The 22,248-nt window shown below is 39.1% G+C and overlaps 1 protein-coding gene across 2 annotated transcripts in view; it reads right to left on the bottom strand.

Moving 5' to 3' along the window:
• The window catches only part of YAP1 (Yes1 associated transcriptional regulator), a 166,226-nt gene extending 145,535 nt beyond the window's left edge, over window positions 1–20,691 (bottom strand). For both annotated transcript variants that reach the window (XM_074216553.1, XM_074216554.1), the window contains exons 1-2: window positions 20,362–20,691; window positions 15,874–16,124 (exon numbers count right to left, since the gene is read on the bottom strand). In XM_074216553.1, coding sequence (XP_074072654.1) covers window positions 15,874–16,124; window positions 20,362–20,676 — 566 coding nt within the window. In that variant the 5' untranslated portion in view covers window positions 20,677–20,691. The remainder of the gene's footprint in view (window positions 1–15,873; window positions 16,125–20,361) is intronic.
• Between the last annotated feature and the right edge of the window lie 1,557 nt (window positions 20,692–22,248).

Below are 22,248 nucleotides of genomic sequence, written 5' to 3'. Positions count from 1 at the left end.
AGGCAGATTAAATGATTTTCCCAGGGTCACAAAGCAAGTAAGTACTTGAGGCCACTTCTGAGGCCAGGTTTTCCTGACTCCAGGTCCAGGGCTCTATCCACTGCAATACCTGGCTGCCTCTGGTAGTTGTTGCTATTAATATTATTAGATTTAGGTTTATCTCATTAGAGTAGAAATTCTAGATAAGAAAATTTTCTCCATGGACAGTTTGTAACATTGAGTTTCTGAGGAGAATATAAAAGATTAAGCGACTGTCTACAGTTACACAGCAGTTTCCACATGGCTTTGATTTATTTAATTAGGTGTCTATATTTTGAAAACTCTTCATTCCATATATATAATTTGGAGATTGTGACTATTTAGCATAACATTATGAAAATGTTCTTCAACTTTTATGGACCCATGTTATGTCCAGGTGATCATGATGCTGTATTTGTGGTTCTGGTATAGTTCATTTTGAGGTCTGATTGTTTTTGTCTTTCCACGAAAAATGGAAGCTTTTAATTTAGCCACTAGAACGTGCCTTGCTAGGTATTTACTATTCTTTGCAGCCTGCAGTGATGTGTTATTATAATGATTATATTAAAGAGCCATAACAGGATGACTAACAAAGAGATCTTGGACATAGTCTTCACAAACATATATAATAAATACTGGTTTTATTCCAATTCCACAGGGTAGGAAAAATGGGAAAGATGCAAAAAGTCAATAGACACTCATGCAGTTTCAATACAACATTTTGGTGATCAATAAAAAGATCACTGGTAGGAGAGCTATATAATTTTGAATTTTGGCAAAATAAAACACAGTAAAGATACTAGAACACAGAGATTTCATCAATCTGAGAAAAATCAATCAACAGGCAATGATTAAGCAGCTACAACATACTGGGGATACAAGTACAAGGAATAAAACAAGTGCTACTCATAAGGAACTCAAATTATAAAGGGAAAAACATGTGTATACATACTCCATATATAAATATGTATAACATAGGAAGAACACAAATAAGTATAAATATACATAATAATTAAATACAAGGAGAGCACTGGAGTTGGGGAAATTAGGAAAAGTCTCATGAAAGAGATACTAATTGAACTGTATCTTAAGGGAAGAGAGTGATTCAGAGGTGGAATTAAGGAGGAGGCATATTCCAGGTATCTAGAATGGACAAGAGATGGATGGGGGAGGTCCACAATGTCAGATGCGGTAGATGGGTTAAGAAAGATGAAGGCTGAATAAAGAACATCAATTATGGCAACTCTGGAAAAACTAAGGGGATGAATAAAAGTGAGAAAGTAGAATCAGTGGATGAAGAGATCTTTCCAAGGACCCTAGCTGAAAAAAGGAGAAATGCAGGTTGACTGACAGCCTAGTTAAGGTTTTGTAGAGAAAGGGGGAAAGGGGGTTTAGGTATGTTTTGTAGAGAGAGGGGGTTTAGGTATGGGGGAAATTTGGACATGTTTGAAAGTAGAAAGGAGGGAATCATGAGAAAGGGAGAAGCTGAAGTTGGGAGAGAGTAGGAATGATTGAGGATGCAATTAGCTGGAGAAAAGATGAGAACAAGGGCTGATGAAGAGGGGTCAGCTTTGGCAGACTTGGGGGAAAAGGAAGTAGGAAAGAAGGGATTTGGAGATGAAGAGAATATGAATAGGGAGCTCATGTTGAATGATCTCAATTTCCTCAGAAAAGTAAATGGCAAGTTCTTCTGATGAGGAGGAGGAGGGGAGATGTAAAAGGCTTGAGAAGGAAAGAAAGGGCTTGGAATAGCTTCTATGGAGAGATAATGAATCGACAGTTGTTCATTTGAATCCAACTCTTCCTAACCCCATGGTCCATACAGCCCATAGGCTTTTCTTGGCAAAGATACTGGAGTGGTCTGCCATTTCCTTCCACAGTGAATTAAGACAAATTGCAGCTGGATGCCTCTATGGTTATAGTACTGGGACTGGAGTCTGGAATTCCTCAGGTCAAAAAGACTACTTACTGGTTATGCGACCCTGCACAAGTCACTTAACCCTGTTTCTCTGTTTCCTTATCTATAAAATGAACTGGAGAAGGAAATGGCAACCCATTCCAGTATCTCTGCCCCAAAGGGGGGCACAAAGAGTCAGACATGAATGAAAGGCAACAACAAAAAATATTACTCAATTACATGAGGACCATTTAAGATTGAATAACATGAATCTGTAATGTACCCAATCTGCAGTTGTGACACTTCATTCAGCTGCACTCAAAAGCTCAAGGAGAAGGAGCATGATGGTAGGATTCATCCACAAATGGATAAGATGTGAGTGGTGATAGGATGAGGTAAAGGATTTAAAATCAAAGGTCAGACAGAATTTAAATGGCTATTAAATTTAAATTGGAGGAGGAAATTGAAAAGCTACCTATCCCTCTTTTCTAGGAATGAAATGATTACTTTTGTTATTCTGAACTTAACAATAACATACCTGAACATATCTACAAAAAAAGGGAACGAATAAAGAAGCATTTATTAATTGCTATATGCAAAATATCATGTTAAGTTCAAGGGATACAAGAAAAGTAAAAATAATTATGTGAAACTAGGATTCTATTATACAATAAATTCATCTAATTAGTTTCAAAAGCTAACCTGTCTCATTCCAAACTTTTGTTCTGTGAATTTTTTAAAATTTCTTCGTTACACTTTTCTTTCCTTTTTTGGAATATAGTCAATAAAACTTATTAAGTATCCAGTGCTAAGCATTGGGAACTGTGCTAAGCCTATCTCCCCCTACCCAATTCCTTCCAAAATAAAAAGTATCTTCTTTTATGACAAATAAGTCTAGTCAAACAAAACAAAGATTCACACTGGCCACATTCAAAAATATATCATTCTACATCTCTAGCGTATCACATCCCTATCAGGAGGTGGGCAACATCCTTAATCATTAGTTTTCTGGAATCCTTCTTGGTTACTACACCAATCATGGTTATTAATTCTTTCAAAGTTGTTTTTCTTTTCAATATCGTAATCATTTTTTAAATTTAAGACACTAAATACTCTTTTTCTCTGAATTTCATCTTTCAAAACCAAGGGCTTCCTTTTATCCATCATAAATTCTGAAATAGAGTATTCATGTCCAATGTTTCACATTTCTACTTCAATTAGTGATTTCTGCTTCCTTTGCTAGTAACTTCTAGAATTTGTCACTAATGTTAGTTATAGCAAGTCATAGGTAATAATTACATTACCGAAGAATAGTTTTCAAACTCAAGAGTGTAGAAAGGTCTGCTAGCCCTGCAATCTTTTCTTCAATCATATTAACTCAGGGTCTGCTTCAAATACCAAGGACAATGATAATAACTTATTATCAATGCCAAAAGGCAACAGCTATTGCCTCATCCACAAGAAGAGACTGGTACTGGTTTTAACAGGAAAATTTGCACACCCACCAGTTATGAGGGGTTAAAAAGATTTGATTACATCACCTGGATTCCACCCAATGTGCAAGAGGAAACATAGCCTATATTTGTCTGGACATGTGTATTAGGATAAGAGAAACTTCTGTAATTCAGCCAACTCTTCCATACAGATATTACTCTTGTTTTGAAAAAACTATCCAAGTGTATTTGATAAATTTTTATAGCTGACTAAATCAATAGCAAAGTGTTGATTCCACCATGAGCTTCAGTGCACATCTAGAGAGATGGTACAATGACATGAACTCTGGGCCTTGAGTTCAAATCTAGCCTAGACACTTAACCAAGTAAATTATCTGCCTCAGTTTCCTCAACTGCAAAATGCAAATATTACTAGCATCTACCTCCCCAGGTTGCTGTGAGGATCAAATAAGATAATATTTGTAAAGTGCTTAGAACTGTGCCTAGTAAAATGGATTGGATTTACAAAATTCTACTTAAAGACAATTGTTCTTTAAAGTTAGATACCCCTATACTAACATACAGCATCTCTATAAACATAAAGTAGAAATAAGTCTCTCACTTTCAGAAAGAAAACCCAATATCCTGCTCATATCCCATATCTTCATTTTCTTTAAAAATGCTTATTCCCCACCTTGTTCCTTGACCTTGTCCATTTAGCTAGTTCTCATCTATAACATTATAGGTCTTCATTGAGCACATGATTGAGATAAATTTAATACACATTTCTTCTCAGAATCAATATCCCTCTCCCAAGAGAAACAAGTCTCTGACACTTTTTTTTTAGGTTTTTGCAAGGGAAATGGGGTTAAGTGGCTTGCCCAAGGCCACACAGCTAGGTAATTATTAAGTGCCTGAGACCAGATTTGAACCCAGATACTCCTGACTCCAAGGCTGGTCCTTTATCCACTATGCCACCTAGCCGCCCCTGACACTTTCAACAATAAAAGAAACATACTATTTCTGACTTATAGAATGACAACCTGTAGAATACAGTTTTTAACTCCTATGATAGCTAACAAGAACTAGTTTTCTACTGAAGAGATAAGACATTTAAGTCTAAAAATTGATCTGTAGATTTTAATGTTATAATTCTCTCAATGCATTCCTATGTCTTTTTCATATGAACTCTGATCTGGCCATGTTGCTTCTGTCATCAAAAAAAAAATCCTCTATAAAGAATATTCTATTTAACCAAGCAAGATAAGATCTTTGAAAAGATGATCTTTTGCCCCAGGAAGAGGGTAACAATCAAAGAGTCATATATTTTCTTTCCATTTCCATCACATATTTATTTAACTCTAATTTAAACCCAGATCCTCCAGAAACCATGATCTAGCTCCTAACAATGTTTACCTTTTCATAGGAAGATATACTATCATTTGTAGTAGTAAATACTGTCCTGAAAACACTCAAAATGATGTGTATCTATCTAAGGCTGGGTCTTTTCAAGATAAGACAGTTTAGAAAAGCAACCTTCCCAACTGCCTTTAGGGTAGAGGAAGAAACAATTTAAAGTCTGGGAGGGCAGGGACCATTTCATATATTGACAGACCCTAGCATAGTGGAAGGCATGTTTAGGGCTCAATAAATACTTTTTGACTTAAATTAGGGCAGTATACAGATTTTGTTTATTTTATTATCCCTTGTTCCTCTGAAGAAAGGATAATTTGTTTGTTTTTTTAAGAAGATTAAGCTTATTAACTTTCCCTTAAAGCTTTAAAGTACTAAGTTTAAATTGTTTATAATAAACAGGAAGATCTACCCCCCCAAAAAATCACATACGCAAAAATGGTAGTCTCTAATATTATGGAGATAGCTATGGTTTAGTTTCCAAAATGTAATGTCCTGTTTGTTCCACTAGACATAATTAATGTTCTGTTCAGGATACATATCCTGTGTGATACAGAGCCCTTGGATCATCCGTAGAGTGATCCAGATTCTCTCCCAATTTTAGGAATAGAAAATGTACTTTCAACAAGGCTTTACAATATCCTTTGTCAGATTATATACCTGATTTTTAGTTTCAAAAATATAGTTGCCATATTCAAGCTACATAATGATTCCAAATCATGAATGAGAACATTCCATTTTATGGTTAAAAAAAATTATTTTTTAAAATCTGAAATAAGTAAGATAAAATAGGGCATGGTTACACATATTATCATAGAATTTTTTCCCCAGAAAGACTCACTTTCCAGAAAAATTCACTAAAAGGAATTCCTTTAAGAATAACCTCAGTGTAATTAAAAAGGTAGATTTTTTAAAATTCTATTTAAAGACAATTATTCTCTAAAATTAGCTACCCCTATACTTACAGACAGTATCTCCATGAATAGAAGGTAAAAACAACTCTTCTCACTTTCAGTAAGAAAAATCGAACATCCTGCTCACCCTCTTTTATCTTCTGTTCCTTTCTGTCCACAAATGCCTGCTAGATCTGGCAATCACTTCTCAATAAGCTGGGAACTGTATTTCAAATCACTTTCTTGTCCACTTGTGTCAAAGAAACTACTATCTTCATTAAGCAAGCAATTTTCTTCAAATATTATTCAGTCAGATTTCACAAATGCTTAACAAAAAGTAATTTCTCTATATAAAGTTATCTATTAGCTGCTAAAATCATCTAAATCAAGGGAATTTTTTAAAAGTAAAGTTAGCCCAAAACAGAAAGTAGAGGAAGGGGCAGGTCACCTCTTTAATTCCCTTAAGAAAAAGAAGTTAACAAATCAGACCTGAAATTTTCAAAGGAATTTGACAGCACAGATGAAACTTGAAAAATTAATCATAAGAGGACTAAAAAATTACGCCCCAAATAGGATAAAGTCTGCTAACCATACTAACCAATAACTATTGCATAAACAGGTTATGCAAAGAGAAAGCCTTCGTATTTTAATAAAACTTCAAAATTATCATTTCAGTCATTTACAATGTTATTCAGAGCAACAAATATCTGTAACTTGAGAGGCTAGACATTATATAATCCTTCCTATGCCATAAACCAAATGAGGATTAAAACAATTCAACCAAGAACTTTTCCTTGCCTCTAAGAATGTGAAGGCAGAGAGAGAAGAGTGTTGTGATTTATACCAAACTTCTTTGTTTGCCTTTAGAAGAGGTCGAGCCCTGAGCAAATAAAAGTGCTTCCATGGTGGCAGTACTTGTTCCCAGGAAACTCAGTGCTACAGTACTTGACTGACCAGAGCCATGAAGCAATTCTTCTTCATAAAAACGGTAATGTCCCTTTCATGGTTTGAAGTTCTGATTAATCCTAGTAGCAGAAACCCTTTTCTGCAAATGTCTCTCCTAGGCACTGCTGTAACCAATCTACACTGCTCTTTGTTACTTGCTTCCAGATAATGATGACTTATCAAACTTCGTACAACAATAAATAGTTAAACTGTGCTACTGTTGGAATATAAATTTAAAGACCCTGGGGCCAATAAACAAGTGGAAAAAAAAAGTCACCTTTATTTGTACCAACTTAGGACTTACATGTGATTTAACACAACCACTTGAAAAGACAAATGAATCTTTTATTTAGAGTTCCTTTCAAAGTTTTAAAAACTTATCTCTGCTTTTAAATATTTTTCTAGTTATTAATTTTAAAATATCTTTCATTAGATTATTACTAAAAAAAGGATCCTAGGCTACACTTTAAAAAAAACTTAGAATAAAAAAAATTCAAAAATAATACAAATGTTCCCTAATAATTAACTTTTAAAAATTTCTTTGCCTTATGTAGGTATCTGAGTTCACTCCCTTTGAGCATCTATGCAAGCAATTAAACCTTGTATTGCTTACACTAAATTAGTTAATATTTATTAGTTCAGTAGATTAATCATGTGTTCTATTTACTTAGTCACATCCACTATCTTCAAACTGTTTTTCTTCTTTCACTAGGGAAAAAAAAAGCACGACAGAGTATTCAACAGTGTTCTTCCAAGGTTCCCCCCCTAAATCAGAGAGGTATTGTGGCTCACTCTATTGATGCCCACCCACTGAGCCGACGGCAAGCACTCTACAGAGAGCTCAGGGTACACTTTCATCTCTCTCCCACTCAGTCTCAAAACCAAGACAAATAGGAGGAGGCTTTCCCTCCTATTATATATGGAAATACTTTATGTGATTGCAATTTGAGCTTTTTTTTTGCAACCCAATCAACATTCAATGACCAAATTACATTACAGCCTTCATTCTTAAAGAGAAATCAGATGAGTTACATTTAATATGTCACTATCTAACTACACAAACGTCTCATTCTTAATGTAAGTATTCTCTCATTAAACAGCTAAATCATCAAGTATACAGTACACACTATATATATATATGTTTTTACTACTTGTCAAGTATTAGAGGGGAGTACAGAAATCATAGGCAAGAATAGTACTCAAAGGTCAAAATATTTAATTTGGTTTTCTCAATATATATGCATTTACAAAAGTTTGCAGTAGGCAGTAAGAATCTAGGCCATCTTTTTGAGGTAGAATAAAGTACAGAAAGGCTCTGATCCTCAACATGAAATTAATAAGTAAACAATTCTAAGCTCTAACTGGTATCAAAAACAAAACACTGAAGTACAGTTAATGCTGAAGACCTTGAATTTAAGTTAGTTGTACTCTGTATTTTCTTAATTTCAATTACTGAAACTCTCTACATGCCATTTCTATCATCATCTTTTTAGACTGATTTCACATGATTGTTTCTCACAAGTTGATAGCTATTCTTTCTAATATATGATATTCTGCCTCTAAGTTTTTGCAATTTCCCTCATTCTTGAAATTCTCTCCATCCTCACTTCTTGGGAGTATCTTGCTTCTGAAGGCTCAGTTCAATTGATATCTCTTCCCAGTTTATGGAATAATAGATTTAAGTTCCCAAGATCACAGCAAAAAAAGTAAAAGTGACTAAATCCAATGCCCTGTTGTTCTTTCCTTACCCTATGTTATTACCTTGGGCATATTTTGTATTTGTTTACCAGGTTATATGATGTCACCCCTTTTCTACCTCAAAGAACAGAAGTCCTTACATTCTTCATAGAGAATGAATCTATAAAGTCAAAACAAAAAAATTCAAAAAAATTTAACATACTAGAACAATTCAAATATTTTGGTTTGAGATTTGCAAAATTTACAAAAATCATAAATTATAAAAATGCAATACACAAAGCATCTTATAATAAATGACTGCAGAGTATCTGATGATAAAAAAATTAATCTGAGTAAACAAACACATCACATCCAGAGATGATATTGCAAACGAAATCAGGAAGTCATTTAGCAGTTCATAAAGAAATAGGAAGTTGTTGACCAACTACTTGAAGAACCATTTCCTGCAGGGAAAACTGTAAGACAGCTGGGGTGAGCAATATTTATTTTCACAATAGTGGAAAGATTAGTGGGATAGAGAAGCATTTTGAGCTGTAAAGTAAGTAACATCTGACATATATGATTATCTATACTTCACAGACTTATTCAGTAAGATGATATACAAAATGCAGATAAATGTCACTACCTAACCTAATCCAACTTTTACTGCACCTCCATGATATCTTTTGTTAAGCTAAGGTAGAAGAAACCTTGTCTCATGGAAATTCACTCTTGAAACTTCCTCTAGATTTCTTCAGAAAATAGGCTTCTCAACTACTGAAAATCTTTTAATAGCTCTGTAATGGAAATGGGAGAGATCCTGAAGCCAAATCACCTATTTATGGCAGTATAAAAATATATTCAACGCCAACTCAAATCAATTCAAACAAATTCCATCATTTGTATTTAGAAGTTTAGCCAATTTACAGTAATACCTATACATTAAGTTAATATCCCCATAAATATTCTTAAATTTCAGTTAATATACCAACAGACCTCTTCAAATATCCAAGAAAGTATTCTTTATATAATTTTTGTTGGCATGGCTTCTAACACATCCGAAGGAGATTATACTTTTTAAAAAAATGGATTAAGGAGCACAATCATTCATAAGGATTTAGCTGTAGCATTCACTAAACACTTTAAATTTTCAAGTTATTTTCTTTTCTCTGACAAGAAAAAAATCCAAACTATTGGGGCACTCTAGTCAGTTGTTTTTAAATAAAAGTACTTCACACACAAAAAAAAATTAATGGTTCAACTTCTTGTTGTAAAACTGAAATTCAAAAATGATTTGGAACTAAAATTTCTACCTTAGATTCTCTAAACCAAAGCTGTCCTTGATGACAGATGGTATCATTACGTTACCTCTACCCATACAAGTACTATTCAGAAATAGCATAGCATGAGAGAGGGAGAGAACAGAATAAATGGGAGTGAGGAGGAATAGAATGGAAAGAAATACAGTTAACAGTAGCAACTGGGGGAAAAAAATATTGAAGCAACTTCTTTGATGGACTTCTGATAAAGAATGCAACCCACCTCAGAGACAGATCTGATGGTAACCGAACACAGACTGAAATAACACTTTTTTTCTTTCACTTTATTTTTCTTGAGGTTTTTCTATCATTTTGGGAGGAGGGGGATTATGTTTACTTTTACAACAAGATTACTGTAGTAATATGAAAATAAATAAATAAATCAAAGATGCCATAAATATAATTTCGTATTTCCCAGAGTAAATCCCAGTGAACCGTAGAACAGAATTCAGAATTAGAGGGAAATCAGAAAAGTTCAGCATATAAATGAATCTTGTTTCCTAGCCCTCTCAATCAATATATTATTCATAATGCAAAGAGATGCCACCTAGGATATTACATAAACTTAAGAGCTGAAAGGAATCTTAAGAGATCATCTAGCTCAACTTCACTCTAATGCAGGAATCTTTCCAACCACAGTCCAGATAAAGTGGTGGTCATCCAGTCTCTGTTTGGATACTTCCAGTGTCAAAGAACTCAGGGACTCACAAACCAAAATAAATTCCTTTAAAGGGAAAAAAAAAACCTGCACCAATTCTAAATGTTAAAAAAGTTCCCTACACTGATTCAGTATCTACTTCCCTTTAATTACTACCACTTGCTATTAGACTCTGCCCATCAGAATTTCTCTACAAGTAGCCTTCAAATATCTGAAAATAGCTGTTATATTCCCCTCTAATCTGCTTTTCTCCAGACTTTACTATATTCCCATTTCCTTTAACATTTCTCAGTCAACACAGCCTCTGGATTCCTTCATCTGGACATAATTGCTATAAATGACAGTTATCATCCTCCTCTGGACATAAAAGCAGTTAATTGTTCAAAGTTCAACTTGAAATGTGATCAGAAAATCTAAAAATTAAAAAGTCAGGGGGTGGCTAGGTGGCACAGTAGATAGAGTGCCAGGGCCTCAGACACTTGATAATTACCTAGTTGTGTGGCCTTGGGCAAGCCACTTAACCCCCATTGCCTTGCTAAAAAAACTTAAAAAAAAAGTCAAAGAATATCTTTTGTCTTCATAATAAAAAAGCTTTTCTTTAAAGTAGCAAATATAACTAAAGTATCAAAAAAAATAGCCAGGAGGTATTTCTAACACCTTAAAATAAAGACTGCTTGACAATTTCCTCTTCAATAAATTTGAGCCTAACATATCAGGAATAAACATCTAAAGTCCTCAAAGTATTTATATAAATGAGTCAAGAGAGCTCACTCATTCTAACTTATAAAACAACAGACTAATTCCACCCATTGACAATATTACAGGATGCAAAAAGCTTACTAAGAGACTATTAATGTCATCCTTTAAGTGTGAACAGAGCTCCACACTCTCCCAACAGCACCAACCAAGGAAAGCAGAAAGCAGAAAGCAAACAGCCTATTAAGCTGTTTAAAATCTCCCCAGGTCAGCATGTGACCCAGCAGGGAGAGGTTCAAAAAGTACAGCCTTTATTTTTCTTCCTAACAACCTGGTTTGTTTCCACTCCTTTCCCCTTCAAGACCCATCCTTCACAGCTAGCCGCTCTTTCAATCATTGACTTTGGATGTCTGCTAGAGAACAAGCGGTCTGGCTCATGCAGATGAGTTTGCCAGACTTGTGTGTACTTTCCAGTCTCAGGCCCTTTATTGTTCTTGTTGAAACCTGACCCTTTGAAATGGATACCGGGACACCAAGAAAAGGGCAAAAAGAAAAAAAAAAGAAAAGAAAAGAAAAAAACTTGTAGAGAAGAGGAAAAGAAATTGTAGAAATTCTACAAGATCAGTTCATTTCTTCTCTTCTTCACCCGAATGAGCCTAAGTTACCAAAAAACCTAAAAAACTCATTTCACAAAAGGTCACTTAAGAGAACAAGTGTATTTTGTAAGATGCAAAAAAACAAAAAAAAAGTTAGAGCAATATCAAAAGTGAATACTATAGCACACACCAGTAAAACTTATGTGATTAAATGTAAGAATAATTCTAGGGTTTGCTAATCTTTTTTGATTAGAAAGAGTTCCTACTAGGAACTAGCTTAATCACAAGTTGAGTTAGTTTTCATTATCTTATCAAGATCCAAACAACTGACTTAAAAGGTATACAATGGGTTAATTACATAAACTGATTTTCATGAAAATTACCATCAGTAATTTCCTATTATTAACTAAGAGTAAACTTTGCTACAGAGAAACTTTAATTTTTTAATATTTGGGACTTATATTTTGCCTAAGATTTGATTCAACACACATGAGAGGAAAAAAGTTAGATATTACATCTAACTTCAAATTTTGATATATTAAAAATCTCTTCAACAGTGCAATCCAACTGCATTTTTTTTTATATTTTCATAAAATACTTAAAAGTCAATTAAAAGTCAACATCTCAGAGGGCATTCATTAAAAGAAAAAAACAGACAGGTCTCCTGAAGCTTAAGGAGTTAGCAATTTAAACTACCACTATTTCCACCACTGTCTGATATGGGCTACATGTCAAAAATAGATGATTTATATATTTCAACAAAAGCACATCATTAAAACCTCCAAACTAAAAAAATAAATATAAAAATTACAAATGAAGATGAACAACTCTGAACATCTTCACAATTCTTCTCTACTGACAATATTCACTCCGAAACAGAACAAATCAAAGTGTTTTAATATCAGTAAGATACATATTTAATGACTGTTGACCTGACCATAACTCTTATCATTTGAAAATAATATAACAAACTTTCATGTTTTTGTATGAAGTTAATAGATCTGACAAATAAAAGAGAAATATCAAAATTGTTAAAAATAAGAAAGCTGTCAAAACCTCCATAAATATAGATACATCATAGTAGGCTCTCAAAATGCCAGATATATAAAGAAAAAAATTTTTGTACAGTATCACAATAAAGAAAATGATTAAGACATTGTTCAGGATTACCCAAATTCTTATTAGGTAATTCCTAATAAATAATATAAATGCACACATATACATGTCTTTATGATTGTATAACATAATGTATTTTATGTACATATATAAACTTTCATTTACATTTTAATTTCACAATTATTAAGCCCTGCTTCATGAGAATACTGTGTATATAGAAATGAAAAAATCATATAATCCTTGATTTCAAAAAAACTTAAAATCTAATAGGTGAGAAAAGGACAAGTAAATGATATAAGGTATAATTCAATGAAGAGAGTCTGTTAAAGTACCATAAGAAAATGTGAAGAGTAAGTTCAATTTCATGGTGAGGAAGAGAGATAGGGGGAATTCAGAGAAGACTTGAGGAATATCTAAGCAAAGAAGAAAACAAAGAGATGTCAACAGGTAAATGAAACAGAAATGTGTTCTAAGTCATATATAAGTCCAAGGAGATAAGGCACAAGATGAGATAAGGGAATGATTCTACTTTCTTTTAAGCTGAACTATTAGTGAGGTATGGGAAAGGGGTGAAATCAGAATGGAAAGAGAGGTTGAATCCAGTTTCAGAGGCATAGGAGAAAGAATACTAAATATCTGAGGTCAAGTCCTAGTTATGACATCTACTAACCTGGCTTATCCATTACCATGTACTGAACCATTCTGGACCCCAGTTTCCTCATCTGTAAAATGTATATACCATTTAAATAATCTACCTTAGAGTGACTGAGAGTAAAGTTTTATAAACCAAGAGGTCAGAGGTAAGAGATAAATCTTGGTTGAGAATTACTGGAGACTTTCTTAAATTTCAAGTTAAGGAGCCCTTTTCAAGGTTTTGGAAGGGAAATGGTATAGTCTGAACTGCACCTTATTTATGCAGCTATATAAAGGATAGATTGGATGAATGACACTAGAGGAAAAGGAATCAATTAGTGAGACTAATAAAATACCCCCCCAGTAAAAGATTATAAAATTCTTAGCTATGGTAGTGTCCATGACCAAGAAAATAAAGGAAAGGAACACAGACAAGATCTACCATGGAAGTAGTTCAATAGACTTTGGTAACTGATTAGACAAGGATTAGAGGGGTGCTGACAAAGAATCAAAGATAACTTCAAAGTTTCAAGCCTGATAAATGAGTATAAATGATAGTATTACAAATAAAAAAAACTGGCAAGTTGAAATAAAAAATAGATTTTGAGGATGATTTTGAATTTAGATATGTTAAATATTAAAAACTGGAGTCATAGGACAGTTCATTCAGATGTTGAAAATTGGGAGTTTGATGTGGTACCTGAACCCATGAAATTGGATGATTTCACCAGGGAGAGAGAATGGAGCAAAAGGAGTCTTCAAAATCAACCAGATTCAGGGAGCAGGAGAAAGAAGAGGTACTAGCTGAGGATGAGCAAAGATTATAAAGAGAATCAGAAGAATGACGTATCAAAGAAAAAAGAGCGAGCAATAGAAACCACCTTTGTAGAAAGGTCAAGGAAGAAAAGGTCTTAAAGAAAAAAAGGGTACTGATTTTGCTAATTAAAAGGTCATTGTAATCTCTGAGAGAACAGATAGGGAATGGAATACATAAAATTATATTGAATTGAGGAATAAATAAGGATGAAGTCAACAGTATTTCTTCTGTGTCAGGCAATGGGAATATTAAAAAAAAAAAAGGCTTGGGGCAGCTAGGTGGCACAGTGGATAAAGCACCGGCCAGGAGTACCTGGGTTCAAATCCGGTCTCAGACACTTAATAATTACCTAGCTGTGTGGCCTTGGGCAAGCCACTTAACCCATTTGCCTTGCAAAAAACCTAAAAAAAAAGGGGGGGGCTAAAAAATGAGTTCCTGCTCTAAAGAAGCTGATAGATTCCTTGTAGGAGAAAACATTCAAGGAACCACACATACAAACAAGATATTCACAGGGTAGACTGGAGATAATGTCGGAAGGAAGGCACTTAGTAGATTAAAGAGGACTGGGGAAGGTTCTTTAGAAGACATGATTTTAGCTGATACTTGAGAGAAGCCAGAGAAACCAGAGGTGGAGATGAGGAGAAAGAGAATTCCAGGAATTGGGAGACAGTCAGTCAGTGAAAACCCCTGAAACTGGGAGATGGAGGGTATGTAGGGGGAACAGCAATGAAGTCAATGTCACTGGACTTCAAGATTTATGAAGCTTTTTACAACTTTCCTCTTGTAACAATTTTGTTATTTCTCATTTATCTGTCAAATCTCATACAAGCTGTAAGACTGGAAAGAGGAAAGGGCTTAGGTTATGAAGAACTTTAACAGTCAAAAGGAGGATTTTTATATTAGATCCTCAAAGTAAGAGACATATTGAATGTAGTGTAGTGGTGATGTGCTTTAGGACAATCAATTTAACAGCTGAATGTAAGATGGACTGATGTAGGCAAAGGTTTGAGGCAAGTAGCTCAACTAGAAGGCTATTCCAATAGTCCCAGCATGAATGATGAGGGACTATATCTCTGTGGTGGCAGGATCAGAAGAGAGATTGGGCATATAGAAAGACACGTTAGTAAGGCAGAAATGACAGGTACTTAGGATCAAACTGCCTGGGGGGGAGGAGGGAAAGGTGGGGTGGGATGTTAGTGGATTATATAAGGAAGAAGAGAATTAAAGATGACACTTAGGAAAAAAGATGTTTGGTTTTGGAAATGCTGAGTTTAAAATGTCTACAAGACATCTAGTTCAAAATGTCCCAAGGGAACATCATCAAGTTATAAGAAGATGTGTTTGAATTTGGAAATGTTGAGTTTAAGAAGTCTACAAGACATCTAGTTCAAAACGTCCAAGTGGACACTGTCAATTATGAGAAGAGGTGTTTGATTTTGGCAATGTTAAGTTTAAGATGTCTACCATCTAGTTTAAAATGTCCAAGTGGACACTATCCAGTTATCAGAATAGAGATCAGGACAGACATATAACAAATTTCTATATAGAGATGATAGTTTAATCCATGGGAGTTGGTGAGGCCACTAAGAAGTAGTATTTTGACATAGCAAGGGCAGACTATTTTTTCCAGAAATTTAGCTCAAGAAAAGGACAACTGTTGAAGGGTCAGACAAAGTCAAGGAAAGGTTAAATATTTTTGAAGTTTTATTTTAAAAAACTGAAAATTTCTTACCTCTCCTATCCCTCAATTAGTTGTACTTACTTTAAAAAGTATCTCTGGCCAGACGATGTCTTGGCCATCTCCCAGCCTGCTGGTAGAGGTACATCATCTGGGATCTCAAAAGAAGACTGTCGGAGGTGTTGACCAGCAGGTGCAGGTCCCGGGCCAGAGACGACTCCAGAGGGGCTAAGTGTCCCAGGTGAAACAGCCCCTAGTTGTAATGAGGCTGGAGAAGAATGGGCTCGGACGTGCTGAGGAGTCAGGGCTCCTGCAGTCCCTGCATCAGTGCTAGCCTATCAGAAGTTAACAAAAAAAAAAAAAGCTTTCATTAGAATATTATTATTCCACAGAAAAATACAAGGAATGTGTTATGACACCAAAGCAATTTTCAATGTTTAGTACTCAACACAGGCATAAATAACACCTACTTGTGTATAGTACTTTACAGGTTTTAGAGCACTTTCACATATTCTTACTTGAAGTCAATAAAACCCTAATATTTGTCAATAACATTCTCTGCCTTTTTGTTTTAAACTGAAGAAATTACAGCTCTGATATGTTAACTTAGCTTGTTCAAGGTCACACAGCCAGTAAATGACATAGCTGAGACTAAAAGTCTAGGTTGAAGTTTAAAACACAAAAAAACTGTATAATGAAGATTGAAGGCTATGATGAAGATGCTGCTGAATATGTTCAGTAAAGCCTATGGATGTTTGAATCAGAATGTTTAAATTCAGAATGTTTAAAAATGCATTAAATGAAAAAGAAAGCTACAGAGTCCAAGTTTAAAATCCTAGATGTTAAAGAATGGTACCTTGGAGGTAAAAGGACTCTTAATAGTTCTAAATCTATAATACTATGATCTAGTCCTACCACCTCAAAATCTTCAAGGCTTCTTGCTATTCCTCAAACATAAACTACATCACTAATCTCTATAATTTCTTCCTGCTGTCCCTCATTTCTGAAAAGCACTCCCTCCTCACTTCCAAATCTTAGAAGCCTTTGTTTCTTCTTTCAAAACTCAGCTTGACCATCACTCTCTATGTGAAGCTTTTCCAGTCTCAGCTATTAGTTTGGTTCCCCCAACTCCAAATTACCCAGTATGTATTTAGATCCATGCATAAAATAGAATTAGCATTTACAATACTTTAGGCTTTGCCAAGTGCTTCACAAATATATTATTTGATTCTCATAACAACCCTAGGCTATTATCATTTTTATTTTACAGATGAGGAAATTGAGGCTGAGAAAGAGTAAGTGACTTGTCCAAGATCATAGTTACTGAAACAGGATAACTTGGGAAATCCTGATACTGAATTCAACACTCTGTCCACTGTTGACACCTAGCTGACACAAGGGAAGGGACTTCAGAAAGATTTCTTTTTTCCCCCCCATTCTATCTACAGTAAACAGAACAGTGATTGGAAGATAGCTGAACTTGCTGTCTTGTTTTTGAAAACGTCCAAGACATCAGGAAGGTGATGTCATGACATACTGTGAATTGGATTTGAACAAAGGGGTGTTAAGCTAAGTCACTGGCCTTACTTTCTCCTCTGGAGCCATCTAGGTCTAGTGGCCAGATATGAATCAGGATGACTGGAGATGGGAGGTGATCAGGATTAAGTGACTTGCCCAAGTCACACAGCTAGTAAGTATCAAGCATTTGAAATTGGGTTTGAACTCCTGCCCTCCAGACTCCAGCTCTATATATTAATTATTTAATAAATGCTTGCTTGACTGGTAAGGAAACTGGGCCCAGAGAGATTCAGTGATTTACCCCAGGTCAATAAAAATATTAGGTAGTAGAGCCTGATTAGAATATAGCAGGTTCTGAGCCCAAATGTATGCTTAATTATGAAGCTGTTTTCTAGAGAATAGTTAATAAAATAAGCACAAAGAACAAAAGGTATTTAAGAACTTAATTAAAATCAGAAGGTAATGAAGGTATTCTTTTGCTACTCAAGAAATCTGTATTCAAGTAATTTTTTTAAATCAGCATTCCCCTTCACCCCAAAGAGCCATACAACAGCCTTAGTATTTAGTTCCACATTAAGAACAAATTCCAATCAAAACAACACAATTAAAAATTCTAAACAATACTAACATTGTTTTTAACAAAAGAAAATTCCTTAACAAGTACAATGAAAATCCACACTTGTACCTGAATTTAAATTAAAGTTATTAGGGCACCTCTGTACCTAAAAAATGAGAACATCACTTGACAGCTTGAAATCATAACCTCCCTGGATCTCAGTTTTCTCATCTGTAGACTGAGGTGATTGGAATAGAGGACCCTGAAAATCCCTTCCAGCTCGATGCTTAATGTTAATTTAGTTAGTTATGGAACACAGTACAGTGGGGAACTGATCAGAGATTACCATCAGGTAAAAATAATGAAAGATTATTCAATATTCAGAATTTCTTAAATTCCTATGGGCAACGAAAGGAAGAAATTAATAGAATGTAACATAAGCCTTCAATCGGAACTTGTCTTTATATTTCAATTCATGATCAGTATGAACTTTTCCTTGATATGTTAAGCAGCAATGGGACAAAGGAAAATTCAGGGTATGTAGTCATTCACCTTATTAAGGTCAATGAATGATTTTGGATTACAAACTCAGTGGTCAAAGCCAAAGCATCTAAAACACAAACTACCAGAAGCAATTACTGTAATACTTAATTGGCTCATATATCGGTGCAGCATTTGAAGGATGAAGCATTGGTAGTTCCATTTCTTTATGATATATATAGTTGGATAAATCTAAAATGGGAAATGTATCCTGCAGTTTTCTTGGACTTTTTTACTGCTATAATGTAACAAGTCCATGGTACTAGATGTACCCAAACCCCACTTTTCACATCTTGCCTATAAAGGGATGTAGTTACTTTCCCCCTCTCTTTCTTTTTACCAGAACCCCTCCCCCCAGTTGTCCAGAGGCTTAAGACTCTCTAAGACCCCTATCTACTGTATTCTTGTAGACTGTTTTAACTACTAAGAACGGGAAGTGGAGACAACTATTCTTTAAATGAGTTTCTCAAAGTCCAACCACTAGATAGTATTGGCAAACAAATTAAATTTTTGCCTTATTTAAAAAAAAACCCTGTTTGGTATGTTTTTTTAACCCAAGGGAACTTAATTATCATGTAGTTGATTCCATAAGGAAGCACCTCCGACGCCTCGGTTTTGAAAATCTCATCAACGATCAATAAAGAAGTGGGGTGCATATTGAAAAGCGGCCATGTTCACCGCCGCAGTTAAGAATCCAAAAGCAAAGACTGTCCTGGAATTAGTCATCGCTTCCCAAACATCCACTTTTTAATCCTACTCGGACTCGGTATGAGTCAACCTGCAGAGCATTATCAAAGGCTGCCTGTGTTTTACAAAAAAAATGATAATAAATCCTAAGAAGCAGCAACTCCAGATCCTTTACAAAGGAGAATTTCATCGGAGAGTAAAGTTCTCCATCGACTGAACGTGAGTAACTTCAGGAAAGCGAAACGTCGGCCCAAGGCAGCCCAGGGCTGGAGGGTGGCCGGGCTGACTCCATAAACAACTTTCAGGAAAAGTCTCGGAAGTCTCAGAAGTGGAAGTCGGGATTCCGAACTGGAGAAGGGCGAAGCCGGAGAGGGACGGAAATCAATGCTTTCCTGGGGGGTGGGGGTGGGGGGCCCGAGAGCAAGGGAGAGAGAGGCTAAGGACTAAATGGACTGGCTCAACCCCCACCCCCTAATCAACGTTGGGAAACAAGAGAACAATTATTTGACTCCCCAGGAGACTGATGTGGACTGAGAGGCCCAGAAGGAGAGGGGGCCCGGAGCTCCACTTCACAAACTAGGCTGCCGCTGGCAACTCACCCACACACAAAATGCCAGACTCCCCTCCCCCTCCCTCCAGCAGGGAAGGAAGGAAGGAAGGAAGGTGCGGAGGGAGGGGAGGTGCTTGCATTGTGCAAGCCCACCGAGTCGCTCCCAGCTCGCAGCAACTTTTTCCCCACCCCCCCCTTCCTCCCTTCCCAGTTCCTTCTCCTCCCCTCCCCGCCCCCCACAAACCTCCCCCAACGCCTCCCGCCAACCTGAGAAAAAAGGGGGAAAGGAAATTCAAGGGGGGCCCTCCCCAAAGCCCCCCAGGATGGTGTAGAACGAGAAGGGGCCAGCGGAGGGGAGGGGGGGAGAGGGCAGCAGAGGAGGAAAAAATCTCAGCCCCGGACTGAGGCAGCAGGGAGGGGCCGGAGGAGCGAGAAAGCGCCCCCCCCCCGCCCGGAGTTTCTGGTCCCAGCCCGGCTGCAGCGCCCGGAGAGGCCCCGGGCCCGGGCCAGGAGGGCCGTGCTGCCCCCGGCCCCGGGACGGGAGGGCCGTGCTGCCCCCGGCCCCGGGACGGGAGGGCCGTGCTGCCCCCGGGCCCGGGACGGGAGGGCCGTGCTGCCCCCGGGCCGGGAGGGCCGTGCTGCCCCCGGCCCCGGGACGGGAGGGTCGTGCTGCCCCCGGCCCCGGCCCGGCCCCCCCGGCCCCGGCCCGGCCCGGGCTTACCTGTCTGGAGTGCGACTTGGGCTCCGGAGGCTTGAAGAAGGAATCGGGCAGCTTCCTGAGGCGCATGGGCACCGTCTGGGGCACGTTGGCAGTCTTGGGGTTCATGACGGCGTTGAAGAGCGCCTCCAAGTCGGTCTCCGAGTCCCCCCGGACGTGCACGATCTGATGGCCCGCCGGGGGCGGCGGCGCAGCCTGGGAGCCCGGGGCCCCCGGGGGCGCCGGCTGCGGCCCCTGGCCCTGGCCCGGCGGGGGCTGCGGCGGAGGCGGCCCCTGGGCCTGGGAGGGCGGCTGCGGCGGCTGCTGGCCCGGATCCATGGCTTCCCGCCCCCCGGCACGCACCCCGGACCCGCACCCGGAGCCGCAGCGAGCGAGGGGGCCCGCGAGGGTGGTCTCCGCTCCCGCCTCCCGCCCGCGGCCCTAGTCCCGCCGCTGGGGCATCCCCGGCCGCCGGCCGCCGCCGCGCCCCCCGGGAGGGCCCGGCCGGGAAGCTTCTCCCTCCGTCCCGGCCCCGCCGCGCTGCCTCCCCGCCGCCCGCCTTCCTCCCTCTCTTCCTGGCGGCGGCTGCGCCCGACTGAGACCCAAACTCCGGGCAGACACGAAAACTAAAGTTTTGGAGAGCTGCCCTCCCGAGCCGGCCGCCGACTCCGCCTCCTCCTGCCTCTGCGCGCCCGCCCGCCCCGAATCCGCGCCCAGGGGAGGGAGGCGGGGGGTGGGGAGCAGAGAGAAAGAAAGGAAGAAAAAGAAAAAACTTTCCCCCGAAGTTCCTCCTTCCCCGCCACCTCCGGGACCTCCGACTCCTCTCCTCCTCCACGTGACCACCCAGCGCCCGAGATCGCCCCTCGCCCTAATCCTGCCCGCTCGCTTAAAGGGACAGAAGCCGCGGCCCAGGCTCGGCGGGGCCCGAGCCCCGGTTTGAGATTCCCCTTCTCCCCCCCCGGGGGTCCGCTCCGGGACGCCCTCCCCGAGAAATCGGCCCGCGCCGAGGCCCGCCTCCGCCGTGGCCGCTGGGGACTCGCTCCACGCGCCCCGCGGAGCGCAGAGGCGACCCGGGCTGGCCAGCCCTGGCCGCCGGGGCCCTGGCCGCCCTGGCCGCCGGAGCCCTGACCGCGGGGGCCCTGGCCGCCCTGGCCGCCCGAGCCCTGGCCGCCCTGGCCGCGGGACCCGCGCGCCGCAAGCGCGGCCCCGGGGCTTTTCGTGCGTAGCACGCGCGCCCTACACCTTGGAGATTGAGAAAAGCAGCTGGAAGATGGGGGGGGGGGGTCAGTTTAGCTGATAAAAAGCCGCTTTTTTTAAGGGAAAAACAAAAGCAGAACTTTCTTCACAATCACGGGGATGGGCTCCGCTTTTTAAGTCTGCCCGCGGCGGCCGCGTCGATACCTTCCTGTGAATACCAGGCTGCGGGTCGGTAACGCCACCCCGCCCCCCCGCACAGACACCCGCAACGGCGGCGCTGCGTGGCTCGGCCGGGGGACAGCCGCGGCCAGGGATCGGAGCTGCGGCCGGACGGGGGTCTTAAATCTTGTTTTGCAAAGAGAGAGGCATTGTAGGATCCTGGATGAATCAAGCAGTCAGCAAGCGTCGATGAAACTTTCACCCTAAACCAAACAAAAGCCCCTCACTTTCTCCCGGGGATAATATGTAAAGAATTGTACCTACAAGATGCGTGTAGAGTAAAGAAAAGGGAACCTCAGAAGGAAAGGTATCCGCAGTAGGGGTCGGGTCGGGGGATGGAGAGGAGACTTGGGAAAGGTTGCTTCCAGGAGGTGGGGTTTAAGCAGAAACTTGAAAGAAGCCAAGAGGAAGAGCGTTCCAGAAATGGAAGATAGTTAGTAAAAGGGCACCAATTCAAGGTGAAGGGACAGCCAAGTAGGTCAGTGGCACTGGATC

This window comes from Macrotis lagotis, chromosome 1 (assembly GCF_037893015.1).
Source record: "Macrotis lagotis isolate mMagLag1 chromosome 1, bilby.v1.9.chrom.fasta, whole genome shotgun sequence".
In the NCBI taxonomy this organism is placed as follows: Eukaryota; Metazoa; Chordata; class Mammalia; order Peramelemorphia; family Peramelidae; genus Macrotis; species Macrotis lagotis.
This window is presented reverse-complemented; position numbering and strand designations above follow the sequence as displayed.